General features: G+C 43.8%; 1 protein-coding gene across 3 annotated transcripts in view; it reads right to left on the reverse strand.

Annotated features, from left to right (window-relative positions):
• Positions 1–27,161, reverse strand: part of DST (dystonin) — a 1,528,317-nt gene that overhangs the window by 433,066 nt on the left and 1,068,090 nt on the right. For all 3 annotated transcript variants that reach the window (XM_086926448.1, XM_086926449.1, XM_086926451.1), the window contains 2 exons: positions 9,012–9,557; positions 4,776–4,952 (listed from right to left, as the gene is read on the reverse strand). In XM_086926448.1, the coding sequence (XP_086782574.1) occupies positions 4,776–4,952; positions 9,012–9,557 (723 nt within the window). The remainder of the gene's footprint in view (positions 1–4,775; positions 4,953–9,011; positions 9,558–27,161) is intronic.

The raw sequence follows: 27,161 nt of genomic DNA on the forward strand, positions 1-27,161 counted from the left end.
ACTCTTTTTAAAAACTGATTATAAGACGAAACATGCCTATCGTAACGCTGCAGAACAGCACTGGAACTCTTGGTCTAAAATCACACCCCTTTGCTGCTGCGGAAAGGCAGGAAGATATCTTTCATAGGTCAAAGGCAATTTCCGGATATGAATCGCAGAAACAGGCAATTGAAACATGAACCTGTAGCGGGTATCATGATCTGGTGACCAGCTTGATATGATCTATGATTGTAAGATGATCTTACAACTGATTCTCAACAAAAACAATATTCCTCAGCCTAAAATTGACATGTTAATAACAACACAAGAGTAATACCTGTCTCAAAGCATTCTGCAATTTCTTACCAGTACACGAGGCAGCAATCATCAGGATGCTCACTTAACTTAAACCCACGGCCCCATTCAAATAAATATACCATGCCAACGGCAAAATAACCTGCATTGGCACCCTTCAACACAAGATTCATCAATGCCCTCTGCAGAAAGTAACCCTTTTCTAACTACTCCAACATGGCATATGACCTCATTTAATTCTGCAAAACACACAAGATGATGGACTGAATGTTGCACAATGGCAAAACATTCACCCCCAGTCACAGATCTGGGTTTAATCCATCGTTATTTTGCTCACCAAGCCACCCCAGTTCAGACAAGGTCATATGCAAATCACCCTTGACCCTGTGCCTCATGGGAACAGTTCAGCCCGAACTGCCAAGCCATGTCTTCCCTGGACCGGAATCAAGCATCCTAGGACAGGTTTCTGGCTATCAGCCGTCTTCAGCCAGGATAGCTTGACTCCAGTGGCGTAGTGAGCATGGGACCCACGTCTGGGCATACCCTTCCCACATAGGGTGAACAGCAAAACACACAAGATGAGGGACGGAATGTTGCACAATGGCAAAACATTCACCCCGAGTCACAGATCTGGGTTTAATCCATCGTTATTTTGCTCACCAAGCCACCCCAGTTCAGACAAGGTCATATGCAAATCACCCTTGACCCTGTGCCTCATGGGAACAGTTCAGCCCGAACTGCCAAGCCATGTCTTCCCTGGACCGGAATCAAGCATCCTAGGACAGGTTTCTGGCTATCAGCCGTCTTCAATCAGGATAGCTGGACTCCAGTGGCGTAGTGAGCACGGGACCCATGTCTGGGCATACCCTTCCCACATAGAGTGAACAGCAAAAGACACAAGATGACGGACGGAATGTTGCACAATGGCAAAACATTCACCCCCAGTCACAGATCTGGGTTTAATCCATCGTTATTTTGCTCACCAAGCCAACCCAGTTCAGACATGGCCATATGCAAATCAGCCTTGACCCTGTGCCTCATGGGAACAGTCCAGCCCGAACGGTGAATGTTTTCCAACAATTGATGAAGGGAATGTTGCACAATGGCAAAACATTCACCGTTCAGGCTGGACTGTTCCCATGAGGCACAGGGTCAAGGCTGATTGCATATGGCCATGTCTGAACTGGGTTGGCTTGGTGAGCAAAATAACGATGGATTAAACCCAGATCTGTGACTGGGGGTGGATGTTTTGCCATTGTGCAACATTCTGTCCATCAATTGTTGTTTTTGCACTCATTTAATTCTGGGCTGACTGCTTAATGTTCTACCAGAAGGACAAAGTAAAGTACTCCGTCCCCTTGTGGAAGGACAGCCTGCAACATTTATATATGACCGTCAAGCAGGTGGCCATTTATAATGAATTGGAGGGACCCATTGTCATGGTAGTTTCTGCCAATGCACCGCACAGTTTTCTTTTTTTTATTGTCAAAAAGAAAATCCAAAACTGGGATTTTCTTTAAAAAAATGAAAAGTTTAATGGTCTCCTTGCCATGGGAGTCATCTCTCATGGCTAGGGGAGCAATATTAATATTTTACTGTTCCTCACTGACAGTAAAAAAAATGGCTATATGTCTGCCCATTCTAAGTGTGTGGGCAGACATACAGCCATCTCTTCAATGGCCCTTACTCCGTCTGATCATCAGAGAGGTTTGGCTTTGGCACTAATGGGTAATCACTGACATAGCAAAACCTATGGTCTGCCCACATCTAAATCTGGCGGGCGGACAATTAGTTTGACTGTTTGTGTACTCCATTGAATCACATCGCTTCTGAAGCAGGCCCAGTGGCAATTACCATGTACCACTTTTATACCCACATAATCACTCAAAGACAATAAGTTAAATAGCATACATTCACTCATATGACATTGTAGTATACTGAAGTTTGATCATTACATTTCAAATAATACATATAGTCAGAAACATCAAATAAAGTTTTAGTGAGCAACTTTGTGCAACACAAGAATGTGTGTGATTTAATCAGGGACCCCATTACAAAAACGTTCCAGAACTCCAATCAGTCCAAGTAAATTAAAACCAAGGTCCCTGTTGCGTGGCAGACGTCCTACCAAAGAGAAAATGAAACAATTGTGATTCCACATTCGTAGGTCTGCAACACTAGACAATTAAAATGTTTGTTGCACTTTTCGGTTGACAAACGTTTGGTAATAGTTCACCTTTCTCAGGACTGTAAGAGGAAGTGATGCTACCTTGAATGCTTGAGCCTAGTCAATGTCATTGGGGTGGAGAATTTGTGAAATAGCACAGTACAATGAAGAATCTTAAAGGGATAAACATGATAAGGATAACGTTGAGGCCCAGAGACTAGGTGCTGGTAGAGTGGGTTAAGTATGACATCTGTTTTGGTTGGTATGGATAATAAACAAAACAGACATCCATGGATAATGCACTTAATCTGCAAGTGCCTAAACGTTAGTAAAATGTATATGTGTAATCCCCATTTAATGCACACGATCTTGTAGATCGTCTCCAGACCCCTCACCTAATGTACAGTTAGTTCACACTATACAAATATCAGTATATACCTACATACATATAAAAAAACACCGCAATACATGGGGGATGAAAGTAGGAGAGAGGCGAAAGAGGTGGAGACTCGTGGCCTTATTTAGAGATTGGCAGACGGAATGCTCTGTCAAAATGTGATTTTCACATCGCCCACTGAATCACAAGTGCTATAGAATAGAATACGCATGTAATATGGGGGACGGGACAGCGGGCCACATATGTTACAGAATATTCCATCCACCAACTTGTAAATGTGGCTCTTAAACCTATCTCCAGCAGTATGCAGAGCGAACTGCATTTATTCTGAAGGTGGAAGCGCACCAATATTGGTCTACCAATATGGGGTCACATTAGAAGACCAAGGAGAGGGAATCATCATGCATCCACAAAAAGCTGCACAGGAGTTTACCAGTGGTAACAGACTGAAACAATAGTTAAAACAAACAAAATGTGTGCTGTCACAACAAACATATTTTCTCTTAGTGGATCAAAAGCTTGGGAGTTTGGCTGATAGCTCTCTCAAAGTTGATCACCAAGCAGTGAAGCTCACAGCCACCTGCTTTGGTATCATTAGATTGATTCGAAACATTGCACCACTTCTTCCGTTACCCGCTTGGAGAGTCATGGTTCAGGCGCTGGTTCTCTCCCGCCTGGACTACGGTAATTCCCTCTACCTGGGTGCCCTTAAATCCACTTCAAAGAAACTGCAGGTTGTGCAGAATTGTGCAGCCAGGCTGCTGCACAATATACCCCAAACTCAGCCAAGACGGCTCTCAAAACATGGCACTGGCTGCCAATGAATGACCGCTTAACATTTAAATCATTATGCATAGCTCATAAGACCCTCTGGGTAATGGCTCCAAAATCAATCACTCCCTCATCACCTTCTATCGCCCCCTAAGATGTCTCCGCTCATCCAATTTGTTTCAGGAACCTGTTCCCAAAATCAAGAGAGCCCGCTCCAGTGGCCGCTCTTTCTCTTACAACGTGTCTGGACTATGGAACACCCATCCTAGTCATCTACGATCAACGGCCCATCACCTTTCCTTTCGAAAGCAATTGAAGACCTGGCTATTCCAGAATATATCTTAGAACCCCTAACTCTGTCTGCTTATTGTCACTAGAGCTGGGATGCGTGCGGGTAGCTATATGCTTAACGAATTCTGATCAATAATAATAATAATAATCATGCTGAATTCTCCTGTATCTAATGTTGTTTCTAAGTAGGGTAACCATATTAAACTGAATAATAATTACCAATTATTTTAGGCTCATATTCCATCAACAAGGACGTACTATAATGAATCCTAGCATTGCATGGAATAATGAAATTGGCAACTTGTATTAATCTGAAACATTTTTAATTTGTGATATGCAATTTGTAGGATTATATTAAAGTTACCATGAAATACAGTGGCCACGAGGGATATGGCCTGGGCCTGGAAGAACAAAGAAGTCCCCGGATTAGAGGGTTTGAGGGCGAACCTGGACAGATGTAGGAGTTTAGAAATCCCCTTTTATGAAGTCATGGGCTGTCCACAGAAACCCTACAAAATATGTGCCAATTGTGCCCGATACAGGTTAATCTCTCTGGAAATATGGGAAGCATGTCTCCTTCACTTGATGAGAGAAATTAAAAAATGTGGGAATAAGACACAAAGCAGGTGGTGAGGGGAGGGGTTCCCGATTTGGACGGAATAGACAGGAAAACTCATCTCTGAAATTATACAAACTCAGAAGGCGGTGGGCTGAGGCAGGCAGGGAAAGAGTATGCATGTCACAGTATGTTCGACAGTCATTGTACATGTCTATGTTGAACTCAATAAAATGTGGTAACAAGAACAATTTCCCTGAAATAAGATGCACATACCACACATTAACTAAGTTGTTTACCTTTGTCTCTTCTAGTTGACGTTGAAGGTTTTTGGGATCCACTGCAATTGGCTCAGACAGTCGCTTGTTGGCAGATGTTTCAGAAGCTTGAAGCCCTGACAGAAGCCCAGAGGACACATCTTTATAATGGTCATATTTGTCCACCAGGTCTTTAAGATTATTTCCAAGGATATTGCACTAAAAGTATTCAAATAACATAGAGTAAATAAATAGGAGTGTCTTGTAGTTTCTGAAAATGTACTGTAAATTAGTAATGTTTGTCTTTATAAAATATCTGCTCAGATATACGTTTTTGCTCCAAAAATGCCAGTTTAAGTGGGTCTAAATGTACAAATAGACAACATATCAGAATACATAGAAATACATTTTAATGTATGCATTTTTACAATTTACAAAGAACCTTTTGCCAACACACTTAACAGATCATTCCAAAGGCGAATTTTACATGAATATCAAATAAATTAATCAGACAAAATTGTGATAGTGTGATGAGAACAGTAAGGTAAGGAAGGATAAGACAGATATTTAAACATCATAAATATAAATGCAATGCCACATTTAGGAGCGGTCTGATACGGAAGCATCCAAAAGTCATGAAGACAATCAAATATGGGATGTATTCCGGAATAAAGAATGTGTTACAAGAGTGGAAATAGACTTAAAGAAGAGTTCAAACATTCCGTCTTAATAGCAAGAAGAATTTGTTTTTATAATTATGAATAGCCTAATACTGAAGTAATGTGGGCACTGTGAACAGAAAAGTAGAACAGAATTATCATATATTATTACATTCTGAGTTGAAGCAGTGGGACTAATAGAAGTGAGGAAAAGTTAGATAGCGGGGAGAGATAGGGATAGCAAGAGGCGGAAGGAGTGTTGAACAGAAGACTGCTTTAGAGTGGTAGTGAAGAAGAGAGTTGAAAAAGTATTAAGATTTGAACATCAGTTAGGCAAGGAGAAAGCATTGGGAATGGTGTTTTTTACAAGAGGCATACATCCAAAAGTTCAGAAATAGATGGCAAAGGGTTGTGTAGAAAAGGTGATGGCCAAGGTCAACAACTTAAGGTACACCATAGCTTACAGGTAACAGTGGAGAAGATAGGTTTTCCAAGAAGCTGAATATGAAAGATGAGGCAGACAGGACAGAAACTATTCAAGAGTAGTATCATAGATTCCTGGAGATAGAAACTTGAGAGAGAAAGACAGCATGATCCAAACTGGCAAACGGTGCTCAACACATAAAGCAGAACAAGAATGAGGCTTACCATGAAAAGAAGTAGTAACATATTTAATACATGATTAGGGCACTCTCAGTTGAGTGTCCAGGCCAGAAACCAACTGAGGAGACACATGTGAACAGAGTCCCGGAAAAATAAACACTTAGGGTCTGATTGAGAAAAGTAAACTTACACTTTTGTGTAAGTTTACCATTATTTCCTATTCACAAAGGGATTTACCAGTAGTACCTTTATGAGTGCGGAGTCTCAGCACATAAAAAGACAGGACACTCCTATCTTTTTATTTGTGGGGAATCCGCCCTCGTAAAGATGCTACCCATAAACCCCTTTGTGAATACCAAACTATCGTAATCTTACACAAAAGTGTAAATTTACCTTTGTCAATCAGGCCCTTACTATGAACTAATATATTCTAAATCTTTTCAGCAATAGGAAGACACTTGGGGCCAAATGTACAACCCTATTTTGCATGCGCAAACCGGTTTGTGACCCATTTGCATAATGCAAAATACAAATGGGCCATGTACTAACCCTATTTAGAGAGTCGCAATTTGTTGGTGACTTGCTAAATAGGATTAGCGACTTGCTATTAGGAAGGGGCGTTCCAAGAGCGTCCCATCCTAATTGCAAGTCAGAGCCCTATGTAAGACTGTTTTGCAACCACATTTGCGGTTGCAAAACAGTCACAGTTTACCACTCTTCTCAAAAGGGTGTTAAGTTATGTTATGTTATATTTGTCTTGTATAGCGCACGGCTACTCAGAGAGTGTCCCGGCGCTTTATTGCAGACCTGTGCCAAACATAACAAAGAAAAATAGCAGAGAATAAAAGACCATGAACAGAAATCAAGAATCATATCTAAAGAGTAAAAAGCCAGGTTTTCAGGCCCTTCCTAAAAGCCAACAGATTGGGTGGTAAAGCACTCGCAAACGGGAAGGGCTCCCTAGAAAACCCCTTACCCTTTGTGAATGCAGGGGAAAATATTTTTTAGGCCCAGGCAGTGGTCCCATACTGTTTTCCTTTAAGCAAAGCGGGCTGCATTTAAAAAAAAATGCTTTATTTAAAAGCAGTGCCAGATATGGAGGTCAGCTGAGCCCAGCAGGCCACCATACTTGGGAGGGCCAGCCTTTCCCAATGGGGTCCCAAATTGCGAGTGCCTCATTAATATTCATGAGGCATGCAATTTGCGACCCTATTGGGAATCGCAAAAAGTGTCTTAAACACTGCTGTACTTTGTGATTTGCGACTCGCAAATTGCGACTCGCAATTTGTCGCAATTTGCGAATCGCAAATCACAATGGTTGTACATCTGGCCCAAGATTGGGAGATAGCTGTCTGAAAGAAAACTGTTAAATGTGTATTGTGCAGAATAATTACTTATGGGTTATAAGCAAAGAATTTAGTAAAAGACAGAGGAGCTGGATGACAGACAGATGTAAAGCAGTAAGACCGAAATACCTAGATTTCATTTTGAGTAGCCAGCAGAAAAGGTGAAAAATGAGAGGTCACTGAAATAGGCGGACACAAGTTCAGAAATTCATTTGCAGGGGTTGTATGGAAGGGCAGTCACCGTGCAGAAGTGCTTATTAAGAAGGAGAAATACATTAGTTTTTAGTTTTGAAAACCTTACCAGTTCTAAGTGCAATGAAGGGTAAGTGTGACAATATATTTGCTTAGGAGAGTTATTCAGATGAGGCACGAGAAAGAACAAAAGACAATAAAGGTCTGCAGATGGTCACTCATCCTTTCATATATGCGGCTCAAGGCAAAGCAGAGGCAACAGAAAGAGGGGGTAAGTTGGTGTTGTTGAGGGATGTCAGATAAGAATCATCTATTGTGGAAATGATATTGTAAAATGTGGAAGCAGCAGTAAAAGTTCAACCAAGAAACACCATTTTCTTTTTTAAAAGAAAAAAGTAATGCTCCCCTCGCCATGGGAGGCTTCTCCCGTGGCAAGAGGAGCATTAGAATGAATTTACTGTTCTTTAGCCCCAGGTTTTAACTGGCGGTAAAAAACAGTTAAAAATGACTTTATGTCCACCCATCTAAATTGGGTGGGCGGACATTTAGCCATTTCTCCACTGGCCCTTACTCCCCAGAGCAGTCGGAAAAGTTTGGCTTTTGCGGAGACAGAGTAGTCTCTGCCGTGGCCAAACTTAAGGTCTGCCCACAGTTAAATTTGGCAGGTGGTCCACTATGTTGGCACAGGGGAGGGAACTCTGTTACCCTTGTGTCAATATATAAATCAGGTCCAAGATAGGAATGTATTAAAACAGATGAAGAGACAAATACAAACTGTAGATATATCGTCCAGCAACTGCCATAACATTTATTCCAAAATGCTTTACAAAGTATTAACACTGTCTACTTGCATGTGTGATTACTACCTAGTTACGTGCATTCATCCATTTATTGGCACATCTGTCCACCCATTACTCTACTCATCCATCTGTCCATCCACCATTCATTGGTCCATCTATCTGTTCACCTGTTCACCCATCCATCAGCTTACCGAGCTACTTGTGTATCTCTCACTTTCAACAGACATTTTAATAAACAGTTTATGTCAGCAATACTGCATGGTAACCCAGGGAATGTACAAGTAAGTGTATCTAATTGTGACCTGAGGAGACACTCGCATCACACTCTCCAATAGTTATTCAATTACACCTGGAAGTAGTTCATTTCACAGTGGTCAAAATATAGTTATTGTTCCCCTTTTATAGTCACCCCATCAACCAGAGCTGCATGTTAGTTACAGTATCTATAGCCCTTGCTTAATTAAACTTTGATCACATGTAACATATCCTGTGACCAATGAGGTGAGCATTCGAATAACTTGACGCTAATAAATTGTGAATGGCTAACCATTTTCATAATTTGGTATACTGAACACAAACCCCACCACCAAAACAACATTGTTTCAGAATCTAATTATATAAATATACATGTAATTGAGACTTATTTTACATTTTCTCTATAAATTTGAACAAATGTACCTTTGAGTAAAGGGATTTGAAGTGATCTGCTGCCGTATCCAGCTTACTTTGCACCATTGTGCATGTTGTAGATGTATCAATGTCATCTTTATTGCTCTTGACACCATCTCCCCTACTGCATGACTTGGCTGTATCTATCACCCTCTGTCCAGAAATTGTGATATACCTTAAATCACCTTTATGAGCAATCACATCTTCTGAGAAGCTTTTCTGCCTCTCCAACTTGGTCCGAACCCCACTGAAGTCTGGGGCAGCCTTCTCCAAGTCCTCGAGATCTTCTTTTGACTGCCTAAGCCAACTTTCAAATTCATTGCAATCTGTTGTAAACTTCTCTAAATCCTCTTGCACAGACTGGATTAGTTTCATTTTCCTTTCAGATTCAGCTAGACTTGTCTCATATTGGGCCTTCAGGACTTTCATGTTTCTCTGCAGCTTTTCCTTTTCTTCAGGATTCAGGTAGCATCCCTGTTTTTCTAGTAATGCCTGGGCAGACTGTGTGGCTATTACCACATCTTGATGTTGAGACACAAGCTTGTCATGTTGTGCCTATTAAAACATAACAGATAACGAACATGGGTATTTTACATCAAACTCAGAAAGTCAATAACTTTGGCAATTTATTTCAGAAAGCCCACATCATAGAATAGTACAATCTCTTACATGAATTGTTACATTTTCAACACAACTGTAGATCCAGTATTGTGTCACATCTACAGTCTCCATTATAGCGTCATAATAATTATTGACTGTGCGCTGGTTCGTAGTCATGAAAATAGCGGAGTTTGAAATTCTTTCCATTTTACACAAGACATACTGCATCCAACTAATATTCAGCTTTTTCCCTCACGCTACAATTCACCTTCTTCAAATCCTCTTCACTTTGGCTTTAGGTAGTTCATCAGTTATAGAGAGTAAGGACATTGTTTCCTGTATGTGCTCTGAAAATATTTTCCAGTACTTACCAATACCACTGCTAACCAAGTAACCACCAGAAAACATCTGAAAACCTGGTTACTGAAATATTAACCTCATGGGTGCTGCTGACTAGCTCAGCTCGTCACGGCCGTTGGAACGTTCGCACGCGGAGCTAATTTCCCCGCTGTGCTGAACGTTCTGAAAACGAGTGCGGCCGTGACGAGCTGAGCTCGTCAATTGGACAGCTCCGATGTACACCATGACGAGCTGAGCTCGTCACCCGCATGCGGGCGCTGGGCGCGGCCCCCTCCCCCCACAGCGAAGGGGTTAATACCATATATTTATATATACGAGTGTGGAATACTAAAGGTTTTAAATGAAGATCAAAAACTGTGTTACAGAAATATGACAGCACATCAGAATATTTGTGTTTCAGAGCGAAACTCCCAAAGCAGGAGTTCATTTCTGAAAAACACATATCTAATGGCCCCTACGCCCAGTGTGTTTCCTCCTATTGTATAGAGCGAATATTTGTTTTTTTATGTTTCTGACTGTCTTGGGGTGACAGGCAGAAAAAAGAGCATCAGACTGTCCCTCTAGGATGGGCAGTGTGGTTCCCTTCCTCTGAAGACCCCTACCCCATCAGGTCATCGGAGTAAACTTTACAACAGGGAAGCCGGTTGGGGAACCGTCACTGGCAAACTAAGGTCTACTACCAGACTCCACACAGAGTAGATGGACTGACGGTTAGGCAGACAGGATACTCATAATCAAGGTCTGACTATCTGTCTCATTTAATAAACAGTAAGCACAGCGTATGCTAATTATGCATTTCTCTAGACTTTTGGGTGTATATTACTGCCTACGTCAGTCACTTTATATGATTTCCATTTTTTAATGTAATTATAATAGTGTTACATGGCACCCAAAGGGTAGCTTCATAGTGCTGGATATTAGATAAACATAAGTTCGTTATAAATGATAACAAAGGAAGAAATCTTAAATTAGATTAAAGTAAATATTTTTCAGCAGCGAATGATATTTGTGCTGCTACCAAATATTTTATTATTAAATCAATGGACTGTCTGCATGGTCTGAATCTTACCCTGCTAAATTTAGTCACAGCCTAAAAAACAAGAAAACAGGGCAACGTCCGCCGAAATTACAGTATTTACATGACCACACCAACCACACCTGTCGATTGGCTGAGGAGGTTTTGTGCCAATCAGGTGAGAGTATATACTGACCGGAGCATCTGAGCACAATATCACAGCATAGATGTGCGCTGTGCAGCTTGCGTCTCATCAACACTCGTGCCTTGCTCTCCCAAGAAAAGCTAATGGACAAAGAATGATGAAGGGAATTTATTTTTATTTGGGAAATGGAACTCACGCAGGACCCTCTTGCATTACACCCTGGATGCAGGCATAAATGCCAAACACCAAATGAGACTAAGTGCTGCTGAGACAACTATTCAGAGGATGTTGCAACTCATTGTCCCATCCCAGATATCCAATGCTTGATATTCTCTCCCAGCATCATGCGAATTCATATGCCAGTAGTGTCATTTGACCCTGCATTCAAATTACAGAATTTATAAAATATCCAGTGCTGAAGGACAATATATTACTTACATGTATAAGGGGTTCCCCGGCCTTAGTGATGAGGTCAAAGGAATTTTCGTGGTAACAACCTTCCAGATGTAAAGAAGTAATATTCTGACCATGAATGCTACTGTGTGGCACTCCATCTCACTCGCCAAAGCAGACCGTATGATAGGCAAACTTGATGAAGTGCGCTACTCATTTGCTAGTGTGATCCTAGCGATTGTGTACTACTATCTGATGTCCGATAGTCCGATATTGCAATTGAGTGCATTTTGCCTCCCAGTGTGTACATCATTCACAGTGCTTTAGACGTTGGAGACGTAAAGAACCAAAAGAACACAGGGAATACACAACTGTTTGAAAGATGCTTTCTTTGTCACCTGTCAAGTTGGTGCTAAGTAATCAAGCGCCAACCTTACCTAAAATCTTCCCTCTCTTCCATGTTGGGCAGTCCATCACTCTGCCAGCATTATTTGCTTCCCCTTTCCCCTTGAAAATTAAAGAGGGGCTCCATCGGCTGGACCTCAAAAGGGCTTTAAGCTTTTACACTGATTGTACCAGGGTCCATTAATTGTAGGATAAACTCTGGGGTTCTCCAGAGCAAGGAAAAGGAAGGCTGTGCAGCAGAGGATCATGACAAGGTGGATAATCCTCTGCATTTAGGATTGTCATGAAGAAGAGACATCAGGTACAGAGGTGAACGAGGACGATGACGTAGAGAGCTAGTGTGTTCCACATCACGCAGACCATGTTCTATTTTTGCAGCCCGCAGTCCCTGAACTCTGGATAAAGGACTCTCTCCCCAATCAAAACAGCAAGCCTGTGGAATACCAGCTTTTTCTCTTTAAGAGAAGCCAGTTCCTGTCAGGCCCCACCCCGGAGGCGACGATGTTTCCCCTACGGAAGAGATTAGGGAAGCCACAAGAGACGGGGATGATCAGACTTGGGAAGCTGTGGCCAACAAGGAGGAAGAGGTGAAAGAAAATGTCAAGGAGAAAAGGAATGCCGGCCTGAGAAGACAGGAAGTTCCGTGACGAGACAAAGGACCCGAAGAGCAGTAAAGAAACAAAGGAAGTAGCGCATCACCCCACCACGCTCACGGAAGAGCGTGGCTCAGCCAGGTACGTGCTCCGTTCCTGGGACTGTTCAGGAGGAGGAAGGTGAAGGGCCTGACAGCAGGGCCTGACTGGGACCCAAAACCGGCCCTGGCAAACTGCTCGGCCGGCATCCCCTCGGGTGAGGGTGGGTACAGCCTAGCAGTTTGCAATGGTCGGTTTCGGACGATTTTGTTACAGGGGACTGAAAATGCCAACCCCTGGTAAGAAAAATGCCCCCCAGGTTCCCAAAACCGGCCCCCACCTTAGCGGCTCACCGGGGAAACGCCCGGTGCCCGCTACAGCCAGTCCGGCCCTGCGTGACAACGGAAGCAGCAAACAAGCCCCGAGAATAGTTGCACGCTTAGTCCTCCCTTTCCTTATTGAGGCACATGGTGGTGGGTGACCATCCATTGGTTTTGTTTGACAGTCATACATTATATTTGTTAAGAGATAGTAGTGACATAACCACATTCTATATACCATTCCTTTTAGACCTCAGGATTTCGTTTAATACTTTACCCTGATTTGGGTAATAAATCCTGTGCGGTATTTAAATCCTCCCTAGGATCCTCTAGCTTTGAACCGTTAATTGTTATACTAGTGTCAGCAATGTCTGTTCTTCCCTGATCAGAGGAAGAGGGACAATTAAACAACAGAAGATTAAATGGACATACATAAACCAAAAGAAAAGGGAAACCGAGAGAAGAACCCGTAGGACTTAAAAGATAATTATTAATCAATAAAGAAATTGTCAAACGTGTAATATCTCTCCTGCCTGGTCATTACAATCAGCAGCAAGGATCTGCTATATACTGGCCAAAAAGCAGCCTATGGAAAGTCTGAGGGTCCATTCCACCACAGCTAAGGTAGCTATCAATGGGTTGGCACACGGAGTGCCTGTCCTAGACATCAGCCAGGCTGCGATGTGGGCATTAGTGTACACACTCATGAAGCACTATTACCTTGACAACCAGGTTTAGCGAGTGAGATGGAGTGCCACCACAGCAGCATTCTCCGTCAGTTTATTATTTCTTTACATCTAAAAGGTTGTAACCCTGGATATGTCTTTGCCCTCTACAGATGCTGTGGAATGACTTATACTGATAAGTAATACAGTGTCTTTTAGCATTGGATATTTTCTAAATGCAATAATAATTACCAAATTCAAGTTAAGGTTCCATTGTGGCATCAAGTCAAGTCAAGTCAAGTCAATTAATTTATATAGCGCGCTACATACCCAGAGAGTCTCAAGGCGCTTGAAGATGGGTGGGGAATTACTTGTCGAATATCCACGTTTTAAGTTGCTTTCTGAATGCTAGGTGGTTCTGAGTGAGGCGAAGGTGATTGGGAAGTGAGTTCCAGGTTTTAGCCGCCAGGTAGGAGAAGGATCTTCCTCCCATGGTGGTTTTGTTGATGTGAGGGACAGTGGCAAGTGCTTGGTTGGAAGAGCGTTGCTGGCGGGAGGGGGTGTAGAAGGAAAGTCGTGTGTTGAGGCATTCGGGTCCAAGTTCGTAAAGTGCTTTGTGTGCGTGGGTTAGGAGGCGGAATGTTATCCTCTTATTGACGGGGAGCCAGTGGAGGTTTTTCAGGTGACCAGAAATGTGGTCTTTACGCGGGATGTCTAGTATGAGTCTGGCTGATGCGTTCTGGATGCGTTGGAGTTTTTTCTGAAGTTTGGCGGTGGTACCGGCGTATAGGGTGTTTCCGTAGTCCAGGCGGATTGTAACCAGAGCGTGGGTGACCGTTTTTCTAGTTTCGGTGGGGATCCAGCGAAATGTTTTTTTGAGCATGCGAAGAATGTTGAAGCAAGATGATGAAACGGCGTTGACTTGTCTGGTCATCGAGAGTGAGGAGTCCAGGATGACACCCAGGTTCCGTGAGTGGTCAGTCAGGATGGGTGCTTTTCCAAGGGCCTCTGGCCACCAAGAGTCGTCCCAGGCGGAGGGAGAGGTACCTAAGATAAGGACTTCTGTTTTGTCTGAATTCAGTTACGGACGGCTGTGCTTCATCCACTCGGCAACTTCTTTCATTCCTTCATGTAGGTTGATTTTTGCGGTGTGAGGGTCTTTGGTGAGTGAGAGGATCAGTTGAGTGTCATCAGCGTAGGAGATGATGTTGAGGTTGTGTTGGCGTGCGATGGTCGCGAGGGGGCTCATGTATACGTTGAAGAGGGTGGGGCTGAGTGAAGATCCTTGTGGCACGCCGCAGATGACTTCGGTGGCCTCTGATTTGAAGGGGGGAAGGCGGACTCTCTGAGTTCTTCCGGCAAGGAACGAGGTGATCCATTCCAGTGCTTTTCCTTGGATTCCGATGTTTCTGAGGCGTTGTAACAGGGTGCTATGACAGACTGTGTCGAAGGCAGCGGAGAGGTCGAGGAGGATGAGGGCGACTGTGTCTCCATTGTCCAGTAGAGTTTGAATGTCGTCTGTTGCTGCGATGAGTGCGGTCTCAGTGCTGTGTTTGGCTCGGAAGCCGGACTGTGAGGAGTCAAGGGATTTGTTCGTTTCAAGGAAGGCGGCGAGCTGGTTGTTGACAGCTTTCTCGATGACTTTGGCCGGGAATGGAAGGAGCGAGATGGGGCGGTAGTTTTTGAGATCGGTGGGGTCAGCTATGGGTTTTTTCAGAAGGGCGCTGAGTTCGGCGTGTTTCCAGCTTTCGGGAAGGTGGCGGAGTTGAGGGAGCAGTTGATGACGTCTCGGAGGTGTGGTGCTATGATGGAGTCTGCTTTGTTGAAGATGTGGTGAGGGCATGGGTCTGTGGGGGATCCTGAGTGGATGGAGTTCATTAGGCGGATGGTGTCCTCAGTGGAGATTGGGTTCCAGTCATTAAGGATGTTCAAGGGGGGTGAAGGTACGACAGAAGGTTGGGTGGGTTGGTCTCCGGGTTGGTTGTCGAAGCTGTTGTGGATGTCTGCGATTTTGTCGTGGAAGAACGAAGCTAGGGAGTCGCAAAGGGATTGAGAGGGCGTGATGTCGTTGGAGTTGGCAGTGGGGTTGGTAAACTCTTTGATGATGTTGAATAATTCCTAGCTGTTGTGGACATTGTTGTCTAGTCGGTCTTTGAATGCAGCTTTCTTGGCAGTCCGGATTAGTTGGTGGTGTATGCGGGTGGCGTTTTTGAAGGTGTCCCTGGTGCTGGTGTTTGGGTCTTTTTACCATGCCTTCTCAAGGGAGCGACAGAGTTTCTTTTTCTTAAGATCATCGTTGAACCAGGGGGCGTTTTTGCTGCCTAGTTTGATTTGACGTTTTTTCAAAGGTGCTAGGTTGTCGGCGCTGTTGGTTAGCCATTGAGTGAGGTTAATGGCTGCTTGGTTGGGGTTTGAAGAGTGGGCAGGGGGGTTTTGAAGAAGCGATGAGGAGATCTGGTCGATGGTGATTTTCTTCCAGTTTCTTCGCAGAGTAGGTTGAGGGTGGTTGTGGTCTTTTTGTAGATAAAGAGAACGCAGCTGTGGTCCGTCCAATGGAGAACTGTGGTGTGACTGAAGGAGATATGTTTGCTGGAGGTGAAGATAGGGTCGAGTGTGTGACCTGCGTAGTGAGTGGGGGTATTGACAAGTTGTTTGAGTCCGAGGTTGGCGAGATTGTCCAGAAGGGTGGTGGCGTTTCTGTTGTTGCTCGTTCCAGGTGAAAATTGAGGTCTCCCAATAGAATGTAGTCCTCGGAGGGGAGGGCGTGTGGGGTGATAAAGTCAGTGATGTCTTCACTGAATTGTGCACGGGGTACTGGTGGCCTGTAGAGGAGGGTGCCTCTGAGTGTGGTCTTGGGGTCGGTGTGGATCTGGAAGTGGAGGTGTTCGGCGATAGCGAGGTTGTCCTCTGAGCTGGTTGAGACGCGGATGGTGTTCTTATGGACGATGGCGATGCCTCCTCCTGTTTGCTTGGTGCGGTCTTTTCGGATGATCTTGTAGCCTTCCGGGATGGCAATGGTGATGTCTGGGGCTGAGGAGGCGTTCATCCATGTTTCTGTTAGGAAGGCGACGTCCGGAGAGATGGTGTCTAGTAGATTCCAAAGGTCGCTGGCGTGTTTGTGGACCGAGCGGGTGTTGAGCAGGATGCATTTTAGGTGGTCGGTGTCAGATCTCTGTTTGGTGTTAGTGGATGAGGAGTTGGTCTTGGTGCCGTCAAACTTGCAGAAGTTGCATGTGAAGGGTCCATGGGTGTGTCCAGGAGCGGTTGGGCGCAGTTGGGGGTCGACCGGGGTTTAGGGCTAGAAGGGTGGAGGCATCGTATGTAATGCGGGTGGGGAGGGTGGTACGGGGGCCAGAGGGTCTGGCGCTGGGCGCGGGCTTGGCGCGGGCTTGGCGCGGACGGGCGTAGACGGGCTTACCTTTGGCGCACCTTCGGCGTGCATGGGGCGCGTCCGCTGCGCGTGAACGCTGCACGCAAATGCATCTGTCATATATGGATAGTGGAGGGGGAGGGGGGCTCAGCTGGGAGGCGGGGCGGGCTCAAGAGGACGGGCTTGTAGGGAAAACAACAACAGCAAAATGGCAGCGGAGGGTAAAGCAGAGCGCCAGGGATTATCGCGCTACAAATTTAAAAGGCACTTTAGCAAGCGTTGCACACTGAAAGCGGTACAGCAATCACGTTGCAGGTTGAAATGACAAGCGCAGCACAACGATACCAGCTCTAAGCAGGGAGCCAGGGGAGCGACCGCTCAGCACAGCAGCGATGACATGGTCACAGCGCTTTCAGGTACGGGAGCGCTGTATGTAGTCAGTGGGAGGGAGGCTCAGCTGGGAGGCGGGGCGGGCTCAAGAGGACGGGCTTGTAGGGAAAACAACAACAGCAAAATGGCAGCGGAGGGTAAAGAAGAGCGCCAGGGATTATCGCGCTACAAATTTAAAAGGCACTTTAGCAAGCGTTGCACACTGAAAGCGGTACAGCAATCACGTTGCAGGTTGAAATGACAAGCGCAGCACGATACCAGCTCTAAGCAGGGAGCTAGGGGAGCGACCGCTCAGCACAGCAGCGATGAGATGGTCACAGCGCTTCCAGGTACGGGAGCGCTGTATGTAGTCAGTGGGAGGGAGGCTCAGCTGGGAGGTGGGGCGGGCTCAAGAGGACGGGCTTGTAGGGAAAACAACGACAGCAAAATGGCAGCGGAGGGTAAAGCAGAGCGCCAGGGATTATCGCGCTACAAATTTAAAAGGCACTTTAGCAAGCGTTGCACACTGAAAGCGGTACAGCAATCACGTTGCAGGTTGAAATGACAAGCGCAGCACAACGATACCAGCTCTAAGCAGGGAGCCAGGGGAGCGACCACTCAGCACAGCAGCGATGAGATGGTCTCCCTAACCATCACAAATGGTTAGGGAGGAAACGTGTATGAAACTGTTAATACATCTAATCACAACAGGTGATTAAAACAAGGACGGAGGTTAGGCAAAAGTAGAAAGGCTGAAAGGGTAGACAAATAACCTTTAATAGTGCTCATTGCAAGACCTTGCTGGCCAAACATAGAACAAGCAAAAGGATGTGTGGCAGTTTTGCTTGTAAGGGGTTAATTCTGTGAATGTCATACCAGGACACAAATTTGTCCCAGCACCTGGCATTAATAGATTTCGTTGAAGAGCGCCTAGCATCAAGGATGACAATCACCACTTTAGGTGGAAGACAGGTGCCAGATCAAACGCAGGCAGTTGCTGATGCTTAATCGCAACTTATGTAAGTGTAGATTTTCATAGAGGAAACTGGCCAGTTCTGGGTGCCATACTCACCTGGCCCAATCTGGAACCACTAGAATGAGTTGGGCCAATTTGTGAACCGCTTAACCGCAGCGGCAATTCCGCTGCATTTTGATTGGATGGGCGGAACCACGTCGGCCTACTGGGGACCAGAGTACCCTGATCTCCACCTCCCCTCAGCCCAACAGGGATACATCTGTCATCACTGTTAGCTCTTGGTGGGATAGGGTGTTAGGCCTGCAACTGGACCAGACACCACTGAAAAGACTAGAGCTTATACTAAGAGTCCTGGTTTGCATTGGCCAGGTTTCATTCATGTTGGGGCCACTGGAATTTCAAATACCATTGCAGAGCATGGATGTGCCATCTAGCATAGCAGACTAGGAGCACACAGAAGGCTAAAAGGCCCAAAAACTGCTCTGACCATAATCCTGGACCACTCCTGAAACAGTGGAATCATAGCATGAAAGTCCTCTACTCGGTTCAGTGGAGGAAAAGGCCTACACTCCTTTGTGTCCAAGATTGCTCTAATGAAAGGAAGCCTCTTCTTCGGAGTCAGGCGGAACTTCAGTTTATTGATAATAAACCCCAATGATGTCAAGAGGTTTGCCATCATTGGGAAGTGGTACATGACTGGAAGTGGCAAGCCTGACTTCAGCTGCCAGTCGTCAAGGTACAGGAGTGCTGGTATCCCAACCTCTGTAGATAAACCGCAACCACTAACATCTCCGCGGCCGGCTGGAACCGTGGAATTTGTTGGTCCAAGCCGCCGAGTTAGCACCGACAGAGCTATCCACTTTAAAGAACTATTTCTATAGTCTCTTTTTGATTACTTATATTCTTGAATAACTGTATGTTGGATAGTTATACATTTGTTCTTGGTTTACACAGATTAATATTGGCTACTTTTCTAAAATTGGTGTGGTGTCCTTTTGTAGTGTTTTCACTGTATTGCTGTATGTTATGTGCAAATGCATTACACACTGCCTCTGAGATAAGCCCGACTGCTCGCGCCAAGCTACCAAGGGGGTGGCCAGGGGTTATTTTGAAAGTGCAACACCCATATCCTGACTAGGTAGAAGGGTCGCTACATGGGCAGGGTAACAACCTGCCAAATAGAGACTCCTTTTTCTAACAAAAGCCCATTGGCATTTTGTATATCAATTTATAGGTCATCCTTAATATAGACTGGGGAGAGCAAACGATCCACAACCTCTTTTGGGTACCCCCTGCTGTGGCACAGGATCATAGCCAGAAAGAAAACAATAACAGAGTCTCTGCTGATAGGTACGACACAGCAAAGGCACATAGTTAGAATAAGGTTGCATGGTTTCTTGTTGTGCTTTTTTTGGGCTTGAGCTGAAGTCAGTCCTGAATGCAACACTGGCATCAGTATCAGTTCCTCTCCGGGGTAAGAGGCTTTGATACCAGCGCTGATGTAGTAGTGACTAGGAATGGACCTGCTGGTGGTAACCCAACTGTGGGTCATTGCAGTTTGAGTTCGAGGAGCTAAATGTGCACCGAATATTCGTGGAATGACCTCGCTCTGTTGTAGGCTGACCATGGTGCAGGAAATTTGGGGTGCTTCGGGACGAGCTGAGGAGCTGGTACTTTGGCCAGATACTTCGAGGAGTGCAACTAACACAGTGAATCCATGGTGCCTTCTATTTGAAGTCAGAGTTATATAATTAAGTTGAGTCGCGCTTTGCTTTCTTATGCTTGGACTGGAACTTACCGGAGGACTTCAAGCTCAAGATTGAGCTGGATTGCTCATGTGATCAGGTGGGGGACCATGTCTGTTATGTGGATCAGGAGCGGTATATACAGGAAGGTTGCAACTTCTTTTGTTCTGTAATATATAAATTCGTCTCTCGTCAACTTAGGTTGCATGAAGGTGCACTGATCATACGACTTACAGTCCTGGCCCTTTCCAGACACCAAAGACACAACTCCTGTGGGGCCATTAGCTACAGGATACCGAGTATTTTGGATTCACACATTTCCCAAACCTTTTCTAACACAGAAGAATGGACTAAACTTAGCAATATTAAGAAACAGCATGTCAGAACTATTTTACACGCTGCTATACTGACTGAATATTTGAGAGGCAATATTGCACCTCCAGGCCGGATAGTGTCTAATGCCCTGAGACTCTTCTTAGATAATAAAATCTTTGTGACAAGTTGGTCAAAGATTGCCTGGTGTGGTACTAGGGATTGGCCAGTCCTGATAATTAATACAGCTAAGGAAACGGCCGATCTTTTAGCAATCAAAATACAAATGCTGGAAAGCCGATAAAAGTCAGGGATTCAGGTAACAATTTATAAGAAGAGACTTGAAGAGATCTTGAAAAATCTTAATGAGATTACAGATGATCTGGTTAAGTTTAAAATTAATAAACTTAAGAAAGGCCTAGACAAATGTACTTTGGAGAAGGTCTATCCTTATACATCTGATAATGATCAAGTTACTTTGAATAAGAAAAAAGGAAAAAGAGGTACAAGAGGATGGCGGATGGATACAGATGAATGGACCTTTAATTCTGATGAATGGAGTGATTCGAATGATTCAGATCCTTAATATATGCCCCCACACTTTGGGAGAAGAGGAAGAGGTAACATACATACGTTTCCTCAAAAGACATCATGGTGGCCACCACAACCTTGGTCATATCCATCACATCCTTTTAATCCCAGCCCACCTTTTGGAAGCCCTAATTACCCTCCTTTTTTTGGCCAGGCCAGAGGGAGAAGAGGACGTAGAAGAGACAACAACAGAGCAGTGCTACAGGCAGACATCCACAAGTGGGTTGGGACCTATCAATAGAACAGAGAGTGACTCGGAGTATGACAGTGTCTACAAGCGACCAGACTGTTTAGTTGTTAATCTCAGCTCTAAAATTCTTACGACTTTAGAACATAATGTATTGTCTAAAGGACTTGCTTTTGTTTCCACTAAATTAGGTGATGATTTTATGATCCATAAAGAGTTAGCTGAGTTCTTTCGGAAAGGAGGACTACACTTTTTCTTCTCCAATTTGGAGAAAGATTATGCTAATGTGTCCCTAACACTGGTCTGAGGAACAAATCCACTTTTCTTCCTTCCCTACAACAAGTACCCTCAGAAGTTAACACTTTTGAAAAGGCAGTACTTAAAGAATATGTATCTAGTTTAGACTTTCCTAAGAAAACATTTTGTAATATCTCTAATGTAGAAAGGAAATGTATCGAAGAATTGGGCAATGACACTAATATTACGATTAAACCGGCAGATAAAGGCGGGGCTACCGTCATTATGGATACTACAGTTTATGGTAATAAATATCTTAGACAATTGAATGACCCTGAATTCTATAACCGTATCCTACAGGATCCTACATCAAGATTACAACTACAGATTTATTCTCTAGTGGAGGAAGGTAAAGAGTCTAATTGGTTCACTAGAGGTTAAGCAGAATTTTTGATTCAGAGACATCCCAGAGTGCCGGCCTTTTATATTCTTCCGAAAATACATAAAGAACAAAGAGTGCCACCTGGTAGGCCTATAGTGTCAGGCATTGGTTCTATTTTAGAGCCATTATCCAAGTTTGTGACCATTTCCTTCGACCTATAGTAGCGGAGATGCCGTCATGCTTACAGGACACTACACATGTTCTCTCTTGTCTTGAAACAGTGCCTTTTGATCCTATAGTGAATATGATGGTTACATATGACGTTGAGTCATTATATACAAACATTCCGCAGGATGACACTCTTGAAATTATAGAACAGCTACTTGAGAGTCATCCACGCGAGGATCAGACACCTAACACTTTTGTCATGCATTGTGCCAGTATGGCCTTAAAAGAGAATTATTTCAGTTATGAAGGAGATTTATACTGGCAAACGACTGGCACCTAGTATGGCAAATTTGTAAATGTATGGGTTTGAAACTAAGTTCATATTTGCTACTAACTACCACTTTGTAAAACACCTTAAACTTTGGAGACAATATATAGATGATATCCTGGTTATCTCGGAAGGTGACCAGGATTCTCTAGATGGTTTCTCCAATTGGCTGAATTGCCAAGATTCCAATCTCAGGTTTACTGGTGAATCCAGTAATAGAACAGTGTCATATCTAGACTTACGACTGTACCCCAAGATTGGGAAGATTCAGACTGAATTATATCAGAAGCCTATGGCGAGGAACTCATTACTTAGTTATCACAGTTTCCATCCACGTGCCTTATTGAATAATCTTCGGATAGGGACGTTTCTGAGGTTACGTAGAAATTGTAGTAAAGTCACAAGATATAAAGTACATGCAAAGAATTTAAGTGAGGAATTATTGGCAAGGAATTATCTGACCAAATTGGTGCATGGAGCAGAAAAAAAGAGCCCGCAACAATCATAGAGAGGCACTCCTTGAGTCATGTTATGTTAATATTTACTTGTAGAGCGCATGTTCACCGGGAAGTTTCATGGCACTAGCTCTAGCGTGTGCCGGGACCAAGCAGGAGTTACACGTGGGCCTGTGTAAATAGCCATGTTTTGAGCATTTTCCTTAAGCTTAGGAGGTTGTTGCATGATCAGATTTCCAAGGAAAGGGACTTCCATAATCTGGGGGCCAGAGTTGCAAACCAGCGTCCGCCCTGCCGTTGAAGCTTGAAAGTCAGGGTGGCCAGGAGGTTTTGGTTGGCGGAGCGAAGGTTGCGGGAGGGAGTGTACCTAGGAAGGAGGCTGTGGATGAATTGGGGGCTGTGGCCATGGAGGGACTTAAAAATGATACAGGCCATCTTAAAAGCAATGCGTTGGGGGATTGGAAGTCAGTGACTTTTTTTTAGCATAGTCACATGAGAAACCTGAGAATAAAAGGATGGTTTGTGTGACTACCTTTAGCAATTTGACAGACAAGGTTAAAAGGGCAGTTAATAAATCATGGCATATTCTGAATACAGGGACATTGTCCCTGGAAAGACCCTTGTTTGCACTAAAACAAAGCAGTAATCTCCGAGATGTATTGGTGCATACGAGACCAAGATTAAAACAACAAGAGATTAGACAAACCACATTACGCGGAGCGTTGCCAGTGACAGGGCACTTCCCTTGTGGGTCATGTTCTGTGTGTCCATTCACTAAACATGTGACACAATTGGATTTGGGTCTAGCAACATCATGGGTACTAAACTCACATACGAATCGTAAAATGAGTGGGGTCATTTATATGATTACATGTCCGTGCTGACTAGTATATGTTGGGATGACCACCAGAAAGGTTAAACATAGGATGGTGGAGCACCGAAGTGCTTTCCAATGCAGAAAAACAAATACCCGCATGATAAGACACTTTGTGGAAATGGCCCACACAGAGGATGACTTTGTGTGGTTTGTCATTGATAAACTGAAATATGATACTAACATGGGGCCCTTAGATAGGGTACTCTTGCAAAGGAAACAGAGATGGGTGTTCCACATAAAGAGTCACATTACAGGACTGAATGAAGATATACCATGAAGTATTTTATAAACTTATACTCCCATAAACAGTGCCTCCCAATAGTTATGTTACTAATTTAATAATTTGGTGGCATGTGATCTAGTTCTGACTACATCGTATTTATATCTAGAAAAAAAGGTGTAGCTTTGCTGCTACAGGGATAGATACAGGGGGAGAATGACCATGACTGTGACATATGAGTTAAGTATTTGAAGTGATATTGACCTGATAAATGCTATAAGAGTCTCCATTTTGGATGTGGTGCTTGATGTGTAGGGGACATTGATTAGTTCCCTTTATCTTAGTGTGGGTTACATAATATTAAGGTGACCCATCTCGATAGACATTTGTAAATATGGACGCTTATGAGAGAGATATAAAGCGTGATTCTCTGCTTTTTTGAGAACTCCCCCCCCCTCCCATTTTTTTAGAAAATTTGTGATGCCAACAATGGGGATATATCAGGCTAATCTCTCTATATATAAGCAGCCCATTGATATGAGTGATTAAAGAAGAAGCTATACATAATTATGTTCTCACATGAGAAGAGTTTGAAAAGCTTGCCATGTGATATAATCACTGAGATTTATGAATAGCTTAGTACAGAATTAATGTTGAGGAACAATTACATATGTGCCATACCAGGAGTGAGTTTTCTGTCAAAGTCAAAGTCAAAAGTAACTTTATTTCGATTGAATTTACAATCATAAAAAGTACATTTAAAAACAAATATTTACAACAACTTGTAAAAAGTTTTCATTTACTCATTAATTACTGGAGGAAACATAGCACTATGAATCAGAACATTGAGAGATCATTCAAATTCGACTAAACAGTAACACTCTGTACAAAAATGTAATAGCATGTTATTCATTTGAACAAAAATAGAGGCTTAAGGTGCAGGAGCCAGTATTTGGGAATGGATTTTCAAACAGGCTTTAAGGTAGCGAGCTACAGTTTTGGCGGTAAACGGGGTATCTAAGTACTGAAGTGCCAAAAGAGCCGGTCTACATCTTCTCAGTCCTAACTGTCGGAGAAGTGGGACTAACCAGCGTTTACGAGGGGTCTCATAAAAGCTGCAGAAAAAGGTTACATGCAAGGTAGACTGGCGGGTGTGTCCATCACAAGGACAACTGGCTAATTCACGTGACCAATCAGAGGGCACGGGCAGTGTAACCAGACGATAAAATAAATCAAACCGAAATCTGGTTAAAACGTATCTCTCATAATTTGACAGAAAAAAAGACAAATAAGGTTGAATGCCATAGGAGGATTGAATCGTCATTAGATGAACGTTTGTCTGTTTACCAAGTTCTGAACACAAACGTAAGTCTCTTAAATGGGCGACACACAGATTCTTCAAAGTTTTTCTTGGTATAGCCAATAGTGAGGCAGGGTCGGTAAAAAATGCAGGGCAATTCAAATCATTCAAGAATTTAAATGATTTGAATTGCCCTGTCAATATGTGTTATACAGTGCATGATTAGTGCATGAAAAAGGAAAGAAAACGAGTCCTTAGAACTAAAAAACCAGGAGACAGGCGGGATTGAGATGGCGTGAATTACAGATTTGACTGCTTACTGAGATTTACCCACACTACGGCAACCTTTGTGCCTCTGTGCAGATTTACCGTCCCCAGTCCCTGTCCTGAAGAGAACCTATAACATCTAGGTTCGAAACGCGTCGACACTCCCACCCTGTGGCAATTTCAAACGGTGCCGCTAGGATGTAAATCATATCACTACCTTGGACCCTAGCAGTGCAACCCCATATAAATACCCGACCACAGGGTTTGGTAGACAGGCAGGCACTCCTTTCCATCTCAATCCCGCCTGTCTCCTGGTTTTTTAGTTCTAAGGACTGGTTTTCTTTCCTTTTTCATGCACTAATCATGCACTGTATATAATAGCAATTCAATTGGATCACTGTATGTTTTACTGTTTTTTGGTGTGTCATTATTTGCTTCGTTTGATTCGTTGTTGTAAGTGTTGTACATTTGTAAATTTGTACATTTGTAGATACTGTACACATGAACCTACTGTTCTGACAATTCTTTGTTTGTGCCTGTTGTTTTTTTGAAACTTTGGGAATCCAAGTTAAAAAGAAAATTAATTTGTTTGGAATACAAATCCAGTGGTCACGTGGTACATATTGACTGCGTGACTGTAGAATTTTCTTGTTAATTTTCCTGTCCAGCCAACCGCATTACCAAGGTGGCAGGATGAAGGGGGCGGAGATCGTGTGGCAGAAGGAGCAGAGGGGAGGGGCTCGTGGTTTAGGAAAGTCGTGGTAAGAAAGGTAGCGCTTAAGGAAAGTCGTGCTTTAGGAAAGTCGTGGTTCAGGAGTCCTTATTCAGGTAAGTAGTGATAAAAACTTCTTTGTTAAGGATGTTTCCCATATAGAGGACAGGTTAAAGGTAGAGGCAGACAAATGGTCTGATACTGGTGAGATAAGGAATTAATTCACCTGTGTGTGTTTTTTCACGCATGTGGTGATTTGGCACTGCTTCTCACTTACACTTGGTTACTTATAACACAAGCATGTGTTTGTGTGTTACAGCAAACAGCTCAGACTGAAGTTGGTCCTGAGAACACCCATAGAAATAAATATGTTTTTTTCTTTTATCACATTGTTAACAGAGTGACATGACATTGGTCCTGAAGAATGCCACGAACCTCTGGTCATTTGGCTTATGAGTGGCGGTTTACATGTTTCAGCCACCGCTGTGAGATTAACGGGGCTTTCTTCAGGACCAGAAAGGTGATAAGTGAGTGGTGAAAGGTGAATGAGGCCGCCACACATAAGCCAACTTATAGGTAATTACTCCTTAATAGTTGCACCGCCCATATTTTAACTATATCCTGAGCTGCCAACATTAAAAATAAAGGCAAGGATTCTCAAAGGTATTTTTAACTGTAGAATATCGCATCACACTTACGCACCAACACCAGCTCCGCTGTAATCAGGCATCGTAGCACAACCGGGGGGCATTCGGCTGCCCGGTTGGGACCCCAATGATGAAGCATGACACTAACTAGGTTAGTGTGTGAGGGGTCTTTTAACAACACCCAATGGGTCCAAGCTCCTGCCACAAACAGTGACTAAAGTAATTACATACACATAGTGGGCCCAGCTCCAAGTTCTTCATGATCATGTAAGGGAGAGCGCCACAGAGTACTTGAACAGCTGCTGTGAGACCAGGCCTGGTTTCCAAAATAGAGCCAGCTCCTAGAGGTGAACCGACGCCTCCTGAAGTCCTCCCTTCTTGCTGGAGGAGCTGAAGAGCTGTCCAGCACCTAGAAGCCTGCCTGTCTGTTCATAGATGCCAGGATAGTGTTTGCAACAAGGGGTGGTGAGGGACAGAGTCT

This window comes from Lissotriton vulgaris, chromosome 6 (genome assembly GCF_964263255.1).
Source record: "Lissotriton vulgaris chromosome 6, aLisVul1.2, whole genome shotgun sequence".
NCBI lineage: Eukaryota > Metazoa > Chordata > Amphibia > Caudata > Salamandridae > Lissotriton > Lissotriton vulgaris.